This window comes from Anabrus simplex, chromosome 5 (assembly GCF_040414725.1).
Source record: "Anabrus simplex isolate iqAnaSimp1 chromosome 5, ASM4041472v1, whole genome shotgun sequence".
NCBI classification, from domain to species: Eukaryota; Metazoa; Arthropoda; class Insecta; order Orthoptera; family Tettigoniidae; genus Anabrus; species Anabrus simplex.
Window position 1 is genome coordinate 342,226,746 of NC_090269.1, and position 14,049 is coordinate 342,240,794.

Consider the following 14,049-nt stretch of genomic DNA (forward strand, 5'->3'; position numbering starts at 1 on the left):
ACCGGAATAAAAAAAACGCGGCATATGATGTATTAGTTTCTAAACTTAAAGAAGTGGAAATCAGTGCGGACCGTGAAATGGTTGTGAAGAAAATTAACAATCTTCGGAGTGCGTACAGAAGGGAGTTAAAGAAAGTTCAGCACTCAAAGCGCTCAGGAGCCGGAAGTGATGAAGTACACTCCAACATTGTGGTACTTTGATATGCTGTCCTTTCTACAAGATCAAGAACTGCCTCGGCCATCGATCTCAAACATGGACGAACCAGCACAACAAACGGTAAGTTAAACAGCCAGTGTAGTTGCAATATACTTTTTTAATTAATACAATGTAGTTACGAACAAATATACAGTTGTACACATCAGTACAGTGTAAGGTAATCAATGTTGTCTACTGCACAACCATCAAAACATTTGTGAAGCCTTTTTCATTTCAAAACACAGCGAAAACTGAAAACCATTAACCATTAAGTTGTACTTGTTACTCTGAAATACGAAACGAACATTTCTCGAACGGATTTAGGATCTAATGAACAATTCCTGTTGTGCCCTATCCGCAACCCTACAAGAGGATTATCCTCGGTAGTAGATCCTTCCAGATCTGCTGCAGTAATGTATGAAGCACACTTTCGTCGCAAGAAAGTATGCAACACACAACATGCCATTACAACGGCATCTATGTTATCTGGTTTCAAGGAGATTGCAGTATGGAAAATCCTGAATCTAGCACTTAAAATTCCAAACGCGTTTTCCACAACTCTTCGAGCTCGTGATAAGAAGTAGTTGTAAACACGTCTGTCCTCTGTCAAATTCTTCTGGCTGAATGGTTTCATAAAGTTCTCTCGCAGGGAAAACGCTTCATCTCCGATGAAAACAAACGGTAGATCCTCACATATCGCAGGTTTGGGAACGTTCAGCTTATTACTTATTAGCCTTCTGTAGAACTCCGTATATTCCAGGACACCTCCATCCGATATACGACCATTGACACCAAAATCAACCAGTATGAATTCATAGTTAGCATTGACTATACCCATTAAAACGAGGCTGTGATAACCTTTGTAGTTAAAATAGAATGAACCGCTATTAGCTGGAGGAATAATCCGTACATGCTTTCCATCTACGGCTCCCAGTGCATGTGGAAAATTCCATTTTTCTTCAAAATCCTTTGCAATATGCCTCCAGTCCTCCTCGGACTTTGGAAACTAGAAATAAAAACACAAACACATTTTCAGTCAAACATTAATCTTGAAATTGGCTATACAATACAGTGGTAACTGTTAATTCTGTAGGAAAATGTATAATATGCCAACTACTTAAAAACCAACCTTTTAATTTGTTTTAACTTCATTTTATTTTAATTGAGGGACTGTCTAGCTGAGGCGGTGAAGGTGTACTCGGCCCAACCGGAGGCACGCGGGTTCGGTTCCCCGTCAGGAAGCCAAAAATGTAAGAAACGAGACTTCCACTTCCGGAGGTGCACATGGCCCTGAGATTCACTGAGAAAAATACCGTGGCCTTACAACCTTGAAAGACTTTTGGCCTACCAACCGACCGCTGCTCAGCCCGTGGGCCTGCAGATTACGAGGTGTCGTGTGGTCAGCACGACGGCCGTTAATGTTGGCTTTCTTCACCGGGTCGCCATATCACCGTCAAATAGCTCCTCAGTTGTAATCACGTAGGCTGAGTGGACCTCGGACCAGCCCTCAGGTGCAGGTTAAAAACTTCATACCTGGCCGGGAATCGAGCCCGGGGCATCCGGACAATGGGCAGACACGCTACCCCTACACCGCGGGGCCGGCCAGAAGTACACTTAGCCTACAACAAAAATGAGTACCAGGTTAACCCCTTAACGTTAGTATACCTATGGTAGAAGTGATTAAAAATAGCCAGACACCTACAGCATACGAATGAATACATTTGGAATTAGAAAAACGCCTAAAGGTATCAAACACAATACGCGTGTGACAGCTGTTGATGCCTTTAAGCGTCAGACTAAGTTAAGGGGTTAATTTCTGGTGGCAAAGGTGGCCGGGTGTAGAGCTGACCACTCTATCCCACCAAGTGCCGAGGTTACGGATAGTGTGGTAGCCTTCAACCTTCCACTCCTCCGAGGGCCTTCATGGTCTGTGCAAAGATGACTTTGCTTTACTTATATATTATTTTCATTCGTATAATAACATATTAATTATGTGCCTATTTCCTGCAGGATATGCAAGAGGTTCGGCCTCCAGATGATTCAGAAGAAAGTGAGGATCAAAGGAAGGAACCGGAATTGGACCCAGAAGAATGCAGTACGTTGGAAGGAATTTCTACCCCAGGATCTTCTTCCTCATGCATTACCACACCATCAACGTCTAAGGGTGTAACCATCAGAAGGTCGAGAAAAAGACCAATGAAAGAAGATCCACTATCGGTAGTAGTTGCGAAAGTAAATCAACTAGAAAAAGAAGACGGCACCGATGCTGTCGGTAAAGTGTATGCTGAGAAGTTGAGGTGCTCAGATGCAACTCAACGAATATATGCAGAAAAGATCATTAGCGAAGTTTTCTTCGAGGCACAGCTTAAAAATCTTAGTAGATACACGAGACTAACCGCACTAGAAGATCACAATACTTCTGGACAGTTTAGGCCTCATATGCAGCAACCTCCGCGGACTACTCTGTTTCGAGATCAAATAAGTTTCCAAGAATTATCAAATAGGGGACCTGAAAACAGCAACATCGTGGCCCAGTTTGTGCAAACATTTGATCCAAATGAAAACAGTACATTTTAATCAGTTAGAATGCTATTTTCCTTCTGCTTTATGTTTATATTATTTCCATTATATTATACTTTTTACAATTTACAATTATGGTTTCACGTTGTTCCTACTACCATGTATTAATTAATTAATAAATCCAGCAATACCACTTATTTTTTTGATTGCACATGAATACATTAACTTAATCACACTAAAACTGGTAGAGAATAAAATACATTACTTCCATCCACCAATTTTGGATCACAACTTCTTCATCTATTACGACATTAAACATTAAAATTAAGCCTACTAACTATTTACACCCAATCTTTAAATTGTATTTAATTAATTAATTAGTTAATTTTGTCCTAGATGTTAACAGTGTTATATGATCTAGGAAAACATGTAGGCCTATCTTAATACTTAGTGAGTTCAATTAGTGCTTCATGTCACAATTCTGTACCTGGTACAGTTATACTACAATTACAACACACATTGTGAATAACTGCATGTATAGATGAATGAATGAATGAACGAATGAATGAATAAATGATTGCACGATTGAATTGTATTCATGCATATTTGCATGACCCAATAAATACCGGTACTCTTCTCTCCCTGTCACGGATAACCACCGGCTGAAGAGAGAGCCCTTATTATTGATGAATGAATGAATGAATGAATGAATGCACTCAATTTATAGCTACGGAACTCCAGCAGCTGAGGAAGGAACACGCAATCTATTTTAGCTAAGCAAAATAATGCCTTTGAATTCTCACCTTTAAATATTCCTCTCTTAGTACTTCATATATAGCACGGCATGTTTCCGGAATGATGTGGCTTAACGATGAAGGAGACACTATAGCAGAAAATTTAAGGTCCGCATAGCTTCTTCCCGTTGCCAGAAACCTCAATGTTACTACAAGTCTTTCAAATGCACTTATCGATTTTTTTATTACACTGTCTTCTCTCCTTATATACGGTGTGACATACTGCAACAGCACTAAGAATGTCTCTTCGTCCATTCTCAGGTAGTTAAACCAGTCATCTTTTTCCAGTTTTAACTCCTTCAAAAGATTAACGTGCGAAAGCGAAACACGTTGTAGAAGCCAGTCTTTTGCCCATCTTCTACGTTGTAATTTCTTCCTCTTTTTAACTTCCGAAATAACAACACTAGATAGAAGTACCGCTTTGTAATTTAATTTACTTAATCTGGCCATGGTCAGGAAATACTACCTGTGCTCGTCTCGACAGGACTGTGCGAAAGCTGTACAAATGGTCGGAACGTGTAAACGCAGCGTGGACAGTGCAGACCAGATGTGCAGACGGTCGTTGCAAACGTGGTCTGCGCAGACAAGTCTGAGCGTGTAAAGGGCCCTTTAAAGACGAACAGTCGGTCCGTTGGTCGCCTGAAGGAATAACTCAGCTTCACTAACAATGGTTTGGACCACCTAAATGTAGGCCTACAGGTACTTGAAATTCAGTTGTCTACAACAACAACAACAACAACAAAAATGTCGTATGCATTAAACTTAGTTAATGTCCTACAAGAGAGGGTCGGGATGTAATTTACGCCTTTTGTTAAATGAGAATGTTTACCTCCAACTGTACCACTATTGAAGGGGTATTCATCACAAGCCTTTTGCTGTAACATACTCGCATTTACAGTTCATAAGTTTGCAGACAATAGTCAGCTGTGTTTCACCACTAAACAGTACCTCTTCACTGCGTTTTGGGCAACATGATATTGCAAATACCACTACAAAAATATAATAATACTTTTCTTAATTTTGGGTTTTTAAATAAATGAGTTGATATTGTAATAGTTTTGGGTCCATATAAAGATTCTTCAGTATTATTCCAGGTATTTCTGGAATCATCCTGGCACATTTTGGGTAATGGTCGGGAGTTTAAGACCCTATACCCTTCCTCATGCCATGAGTCATCGAGCATTTTCTCTTTCGCATGGGTATGTTAATACAAATCTGATTACATGATTAGCTGTTGATACCGGGGAGCTACAAGTATTTTATAACTGACACGTTCATGCAGTAAGAGTATCGAAGTACCGGGCGAGTTGGCCGTGCGGTTAGGAACGCGCGGCTGTGAGCTTGCATCCGGGAGATAGTGGGTTCGAATCCCACTGTCAGCAGTCCTGAAGACGGTTTTCCGTGGTTTCCCATTTTCACAACAGGCAAATGCTGTGGCTGTACCTTAATTAAGACCACGGCTGCTTCCTTCCAACTCCTGGGACTTTCCTATCCCATCGTCACCATAAGACCTATCTGTGTCGGTGCGACGTAAATCCACTAGCAAAGAAAAAAAAAGAGTATCAAAGTAGAAGCTATACGATTTATCCCAATTAACCCTAGAGTAGATACCTTCACGACTCTTGAATAATAACACAAACACTCTATGGTTCAAAACAGCAAGATTTTCAATGAAAAGACAGTTCAAATCACATGCACTACACTCACACGTGCCTGTAATGTTGGTACCGGTATCTAATATTCCTATCTCGAATCAGCTGATAAGAACGGCCATTCAAAAACAATTGAAAACTAACGAACCAAGCATCATTCATTATTGGTTAAATGGTCTGTGGTTGCAGAGTAGGCTTCGGTCTACAAGTGGCAACGGCTGGTCCATGATCCGACAGTTCTACACTCCAACCGACCAACCGAGCAGAGGAGGGGTGGCCGCGGCTCCGCATTTAGGAGACGGAGAGGGGTTGGTCCCACCGTCGGCTGTCCTGGTAATGGTTTTCCGTGGTTTTCCATTATCCTCCACAGCCGCTATCCCCCTCACCTTCTCTGAACATCTCCCTGACCTGAAAGACGACGTTATCGTCTAGGAGGCCTGGCATCCCGTTCAGCGACGGAATGAAAACCTTTCAGTAGTACTGTAGTGGGTTAAACAGAACAGACCAGCTCCTTGAATGAAAGGGTAGCGTGGTGGCCTTCAGTTAAGAGGGCCCCGGGTTCGATTCCCGACCACGCCGAGGCTTTTAATTGTATCTGGTTAATTTCTCTAGCTCGCGAGTTGAGTATTTGTGTTCGTCTTCATATGCATACAAACATATCGCGGCACACTGAAAACCACCAGAAAAACACACCATTGTAAATACATCCCTCCAGGTTTGGATGGCGTCACGAAATACATCCGGCTCTAAACCGGGGTTTAATTCACATATAGCGGCGCCCCAAGTAATTAGGAAAAGGCTAGGAAGAAAAAGACGATTGCTTAATTAAACAGCTTGCTTACAAAAAACCAATTATTCCCTAAGAGTGTACATTTCCTGAAACAAAGTATGGTCGACTGAAAGAAGGGGGCTGATGATCTAGATGTTAGTTCCCTTAAAACAAGAATAATCCCTATCAAAATGATCGGTTGAAAATGCTGAAGTCTCCAACTACAAGCACGACCAGAAGGACGGAACGCATTTTCATTGATATTTCTTGGCTAGTTAGTACACCGTAGTTAAGTTTCCCTGCACTTTGCCAACGAAAGAATACACGTCTATCAATTTAGAACGAGTTTAAGTGATGAAATCTCCTACAAATTACTCTAAATGCCACTTATTGCTTCTCTGACGTAACAGAACCAGGCAGATTTATTGCCAAAGTGTGTACTGGACAAATGTTTCTTTTAAAAAAAATAATATACACAGGGGTCCAGCATAAAATCAGAAACATTCATGTCTCCATCCTATGTCCGTTATATCATACAATCGTACCAAGTGGTATTCAAACGTAAACAGCTGTCCGTACAATGTAAACACATTACCATACAATCGCATTCTAAACGACAGACAGCATTCCCGTCACGTTCAACCATGACAACAACGGTTGTGCGTGCCCCTACCGCGCGGTTGACTGTTTGTATCAGTCCAGCATCATCAGGCATCGTATTGCCATTCCGCTCTGGCAAAGAGAGGACGCCTGGAAGACTCGCTGCGGTGGAGAACGATAGCAAGCATGAAAACTGCAGTCTCCTGTTGACGTGGCTAGATGACTTTATGTGGCTGCTGTTTGCAGAGTCCGAAACTGTAACCTGCATACCAGGGCAAGAACGACAACAGACCGAGGGGGCCATGATCTGGTCATAAGGGCAAGACGACGTACTGCGCAGCAGTTGGCATCGGATCCCACATCATTTTATAAGAAGGAAGCCATATTTTCCCGTGTCGACTTAATTAAATGTAACATAAAAGCTTTTCAGTTTGTCAATCACACTATATCAATATAATATACATTATAACATAACCTGTGTTTTGTGCTTTAAAAAATAATTAACAGAAATGAACCAGAATATTTTGGTAACTACGATGTGTATAGCATCAATAGTATAAGTTTATATAATTAATGTAAACTGACAGTATTTTATGAAAAAGTAAATAACAGTATGCGCCATAAATAACAATAGTCTGCCGAACACTTTCTTGATTCAGTTATTCCAACGCCAGCAACGTCTTCAATATCAGACGTAACTGGCTCAACTTACAGTCATTACACCTCATATTCTCTCTCTAGCATTTCTCATTATTTTGGTAACTTCTTCGAGTTGCAGCCATGTGCCTTCGAAGGAAAGTCGCGTTGCTAATCAAGTTATGCCACTATTTTACATCAAGTAACAATACATTTGACCGGGCGAGTTGGCCGTGCGGTCAGGGGCGCGCAGCTGTGAACTTGAATCCGGGAGATAGTGGTTTCGAGCCCCACTGTCTGCAGCCCTGAAGATGGTTTTCCGTGGTTTCCCATTTTACTATTTGCTTTACGTCGCACCGACACAGATAGGTCTTATGGCGACGATGGGATAGGAAAGGCCTAGGAATGGGAAGGAAGCGGCCGTGGCCTTAATTAAGGTACAGATGTCCTTCCTGATACAATGTAATTTTTGAGATGAAAATCTCAGTCCAGAATCGACCGGGTTTCGAACCTTAGTCTTCTGAGTGGAATTCAGCAGCTGGTAGATGAGGTAAATGTGGAACATCCGAAAATGGACCATTATTGCCTTTCTTTGTTGTTGTAATTTTTCAGTTTCGACTCAGTTAATTTAACTGTTAGGTTCTTCAGTCTGCCAATTGATTTTGAGTACTAAATTGATAAACTACCTGAAAAAGAAAACATACTGTATGTTAACAGTATCGCACTTGAAAAGGAAACAGGTTAATTAAAAGCGAAAAAGCTGACAGTTATAAATTATTGTATTTACCGATTGATCTGCAAGAGATTTCATTTTGTTCGTCTCGAAGAAGATCCTTGTTTACTCTTCAGACGATTTACGAGAACAAGTAGCATTGCCGCAATACGAATTACTAAAAGTATAAATGCCCAGTTTGTATGATTACATAACATGGCATGTCGGCCTCATTCTATAATATAATGCTTGATTACATTAATTCCTGTCACGAAATACTTCATTTGGTCACACAAGTCTTGTCCCTAACAAGCTATGTGTATTATTTAGAAGGGAGGGGATAGTGTCCTCCAACCTTATGAGTTGCTGCATTCTTGGCATCACTTCAAAGTTATTGTCTTGTGTCTCTCACCTCACTTCTCATTCGCCATATGTACAGAACTCTTGAATAATAATTCCTCTAGAAACGAATAGTCTAAGCTTTGTATTGTAAATTGTATTTTAGTGTGACACACTGCAAAACTCGTCAAGTCCTTCATGTATTGACATGAGCTGTATTGCGAACATTTTATCGTCTTTTAGGGTCGTAATGTAGTATAAGTGGTAGCAGTTATATTATATTATATTATATTATATTATATTATATTATATTATATTATATTATATTATATTATATTATATTATATTATATTATATTATATTATATTATATTATATTATATTATATTATATTATATTATATTATATTATATTATATTATATTATACAAGAACTGCTGCATTGGAACAGGAAGAGTGCTGTTGCAAAGCAATGAAAGATAATATATTCTGAAGAGTGAAACTATGCTATTTCTCAACACAGCATCCGCCATACAATCAATCAATCAATCAATCAATCAATCAATCAATCAATCAATCAATCAATCAATCAATCAATCAATCAATCAATAAATACTGATCTGCATTTAGGGCAGTCGCCCAGGTGGCAGATTCCCTATCTGTTGCTTTCCTAGCCTTTTCCTAAATGATTTCAAAGAAATTGGAAATTTATTGAATATCTCCCTTGGTAAGTTATTCCAATCCCTAACTCCCCTTCCTATAAATTAATATTTGCCCCAGTTTGTCCTCTTGAATTCCAACTTTATCTTCATATTGTGATCTTTCCTACTTTTATAAACGCCATTCAAACTTATTCGTCCACTAATGTCATTCCACGCCATCTCTCCGCTGACAGCTCGGAACATGCCACTTAGTCGAGCAGCTCTTCTTCTTTCTCTCAATTCTTCCCAACCCAAACATTGCAACATTTTTGTAACGCTACTCTTTTGTCGGAAATCACCCAGAACAAATCGAGCTGCTTTTTTTGGATTTTTTCCAGTTCTTGAATCAGGTAATCCTGGTGAGGGTTCCATACACTGGAACCATACTCTAGTTGGGGTCTTACCAGAGACTTATATGCCCTCTCCTTTACATCCTTACTACAACCCCTAAACACCCTCATAACCATGTGCAGAGATCTGTACCCTTTATTTACAATCCCATTTATGTGATTACCCCAATGAAGATCTTTCCTTATATTAACACCTAGATACTTACAATGATCCCCAAAAGGAACTTTCACCCCATCAACGCAATAATTAAAACTGAGAGGACTTTTCCTATTTGTGAAACTCATAACCTGACTTTTAACCCCGTTTATCATCATACCATTGCCTGCTGTCCATCTCACAACATTTTCGAGGTCACGCTGCAGTTGCTCACAATCCTGTAACTTATTTATCACTCTATAGAGAATAACATCATCCGCAAAAAGCCTTACCTCCGATTCCACTCCTTTACTCATATCATTTATATATATAAGAAAACATAAAGGTCCGATAATACTGCCTTGAGGAATTCCCCTCTTAATTATTACAGGGTCAAATAAAGCTTCACCTACCCTAATTCTCTGAGATCTATTTTCTAGAAATATAGCCACCCATTCAGTCACTCTTTTGTCTAGTCCAATTGCACTCATTTTTGCCAGTAGTCTCCCATGATCCACCCTATCAAATGCTTTAGACAGGTCAATCGCGATACAGTCCATTTGACCTCCTAAATCCAAGATATCTGCTATATCTTGCTGGAATCCTACAAGTTGAGCTTCAGTGGAATAACCTTTCCTAAAACCGAATTGCCTTCTATCGAACCAGTTATTAATTTCGCAAACATGTCTAATATAATCAGAAAGAATGCCTTCCCAAAGCTTACATACAATGCATGTCAAACTTACTGACCTGTAATTTTCAGCTTTATGTCTATCACCCTTTCCTTTATACACAGGGGCCACTATAGCAACTCTCCATTCATTTGGTATAGCTCCTCCGACCAAACAATAATCAAATAAGTACTTCAGATATGGTACTATATCCCAACCCATTGTCTTTAGTATATCCCCAGAAATCTGATCAATTCCGGCCGCTTTTCTAGTTTTCAACTTTTGTATCTTATTGTAAATGGCATTGTTATCATATGTAAATTTTATTACTTCTTTGGCTTTAGTCTCCTCCTCTATCTCGACATTTTCCTTGTAACCATCAATCTTTACATACTGCTGACTGAATACTTCTGCCTTTTGAAGATCCTCACATACACAGTCCCCTTGTTCATTAATTATTCCTGGAATGTCCTTCTTGGAACCTGTTTCTGCCTTAAAATACCTATACATACCCTTCCATTTTTCACTAAAATTCGTATGACTGCCAATTATGCTTGCCATCATGTTATCCTTAGCTGCCTTCTTTGCTAGATTCAATTTTCTAGTAAGTTCCTTCAATTTCTCCTTACTTCCACAGCCATTTCTAACTCTATTTCTTTCCAGTCTGCACCTCCTTCTTAATCTCTTTATTTCTCTATTATAATAAGGTGGGTCTTTACCATTCCTTACCACCCTTAATGGTACAAACCTGTTTTCGCATTCCTCAACAATTTCTTTAAACCCATCCCAGAGTCTGTTTACATTTTTATTTACCGTTTTCCACCGATCATAATTACTTTTTAGAAACTGCCTCATGCCTGCTTTATCAGCCATATGGTACTGCCTAACAGTCCTACTTTTAAGACCTTCCTTTCTATCACATTTATTTTTAACTACGACAAAAACAGCTTCATGATCACTAATACCATCTATTACTTCAGTTTCCCTATAGAGCTCATCTGGTTTTATCAGCACGACATCCAGGATATTTTTCCCTCTGGTTGGTTCCATCACTTTCTGAATCATTATTTACTTTCAATCATTATGATAAGGAGAGCTGCCTCATGAGTCTCATCCTACCCAAGGGTGGTCAAAGATGTGGGAACTACATATCATAATTAGTGACCCGTTTATGTATAGTTTAAATTCCACTTTTCATCCTCTCAGCAAAATAAACTCAAGAAAAGGTGTTGTCCAACAGAATTCAAAATCTGCTAGTCTGTTTACAAAGCAAGTCTTATCTTTAACCCTTAAATGGGCAGCATTGCATACGTTCAATACATTCTCTTACACAGCTGAGTATTCTTATTTCTACTTTACAAGTTTGTTAGTTTGTGCATTTATTTCTACCTTGCAAATGAACTCGCTACGTGCCGCTCATTTGTTTCACGACTTTTCATGGATATTCCGTACGGAATGGAAGTAGCCTTTGCAGCGAATTGCACAGCTTTGCACATTATGAAAACATTCCAAACACATCATAGTTTGACTGTGAAATGAAGATTAAAAAAAAAAACTTTAATGAAAAAAATAATATTTGGAAGAAATAATAAATAAGTAAATAAATAAATAAATAATACATGTAGTGAGGGTGAAATTAATCAACCCTTGTTAATAAGAGTTACAATGCTCGAAAGGAAAAGGTAAAGAACTTCCTTTGAGAAAATATGCATATTCCAGAAATACAGTAAGCCTATTATCTATCTTTTGAGAACTTTGAGCTTTGAAAGGGAAGGGAAGTGAAGAAAATTGCAAGGCATTACTAAATTTTTGAAGGTTAAGTACATCAGAATTATATTTTGTAATAGTTACGGCAGAATGAAGTCCTACTTCTTAGCCATCTTTAATTAAGAAAGTTTCGGGCTCGATTCCCTGTCGGGCCAGAAATTTTAACCGCATCTGAGTAATTCTAGGGGACAGACTGAGGCAAATATTTATTTATAGGTCTAGGAAAAAGGGATTGGAATAAATTATCAAGGGAAACGTTCGATAAATTTTCAAATTCGTTGAAAATATTTAAGACTAAGCTACGTAAAAATCTGATATGGAATCTGCCACCTGGGCGACAGCTCTAAATTCAGATCATTGATGACTGATTTACTGATTATTTGACTGAGTGATTGATGGATTGAATTCCGATTAATTTGTTAAAAAGAATTTTTAGTGCGTTACAGCACAATTGATGAATTTGTCTCGTTAATAGGGATTGTCCCGATTTTGCGTGGCCAGAAAATCTATAAACATTATACAAATTTAAAAAGAAATCAAATTTTGGTGTTTACCGTGAACAATCAAGACGAGACCGATATTAAATTGAAAAAAAGCAATTTATCACTACAAAAAAGCATGATATCGGATTAAAAATACCATTTTGCCTGTTTTTTATGATGAAAATATTGTTCGAGTTTTATTAAACCAAATAAACTCCTTCTCCTTAGTTAATCTGCTTGAGAAGAGAATAGCAATCGAAGATGATTTTAGACGAAATCCTTCATTGGGAAAACATTGAAAAGTGTGTCGAATTTATTCACAACTAGCTATATTACCCGCCGCTGCCCAGGCACTTTATTGATTGTATACTTATGTATTTTATTACCTGTTAATTATGTGTGAAGGGAAATTTTGTAGATTTCGTTATTGAGGCGTTGACTGATATTTTAAGAGCTATTAGTTTAAGCGTTATTGTTATGTGTTTAATTTCAAGTTTTAGTCATAGATTATTTTATTTCATCACCACTCCTCACCATGCCTATGCAGCTGAACTGGTATTTAACGGCAACTGGAGTGTCACTATTCATCTCACCGACCCCGAAAACTATGGTTTCTACTTTAATATTCGTCGTTTTCTATCATACTTCACCCCCTTTCACTCCTGCCCGGAGGGATACACACACATGCATTCATAATATCAGCCATTTTGGACTTTTTGTCACCCCTTTTCACCCCCTATGCCGATGGAGACTGAACTTGGACTTACATGACATGTGGAGTGTCACTGTTCATCTCAGCGACCCCGAAACCGATTGATTCGACACTGTTTTCGATACTTTTATATGCCACACCCTCCTCACCTCCCACCTATGGGTGGCTTACCCCCACATTGCTTTTTTCCAGACAGTCATATGTGTAGCAGAATGTTTCCTTGGCGTAGTCTACATTTACGCACATGTCTACTTCGAGCCACCAGCCCTGTATTCTACTGTCGAATCCTTGAGCTGACGTTGCCATGGTTACGGCTGGTCATTTCTTCATCCGGTTCCTAGAGCGGCGTAGTTAGATGCCAACATCTCCATAACGGTTGGTTTTAGGCCCTTAAAACATGGTTTTCGGGACCGAGTTTTGTTCTTCATGTCGTGAGGCTTAAAATGAGCTTCGTCCCGTCCTTGTACGACAAATTAGATATTTCGCCTATATTAGCCTAGGTTAATGTGCCAAAGGGCCTAAATCTAGGGAATGGAGAAGGTTGTTAAAATTTCTTACCCGCAAGGTCCTAAAAGGAAAGTTTACAACATTTGTTTCAGATTGGTGGAACGGTATGGATTTGTATAAGGAACAGACACACATTTTACTTCATATACAGTAGATAGATAAAGGGCGTCAGGTTAATGATTCTCTATAGCTGCTGATAGCCATCTTTTTATTATAGTACTGGCTGATGCACTCGTGCTTCGCTATGAAATTCTACGTTGTATATATAATTATTTTCTAGATGTACGAATGCCATGCACATGGCCTTGTTCTTCTTAATTCTATCCCCAAACTTGTCTTTCCATTCGTCTGTAAATAATACGTGTTACGTTGTGAGTAAGATTATATTAAACTGCATAGCTCTTAACGCTACCGCAGAAACGCGACGGGAAAGTCACCATACGTTTTTTCTAATGTGACGACTGGGTTAGGGAATTTTTATTGTAATGTTAGGCCCTCTTGCCTACTA

At 39.1% G+C, this 14,049-nt stretch overlaps 1 protein-coding gene across 1 annotated transcript; it reads right to left on the bottom strand.

The window, feature by feature from the left end:
• Positions 1–463: 463 nt before the first annotated feature.
• On the bottom strand, positions 464–13,340 carry LOC137501003 (putative nuclease HARBI1). The gene is made up of 2 exons (XM_068227827.1): positions 13,206–13,340; positions 464–1,201 (listed from the first exon to the last, which is right to left on the bottom strand). Exons 1-2 carry the CDS (start codon positions 13,338–13,340, stop codon positions 464–466), a joined length of 873 nt encoding a protein of 290 aa, XP_068083928.1.
• Positions 13,341–14,049: the final 709 nt, after the last annotated feature.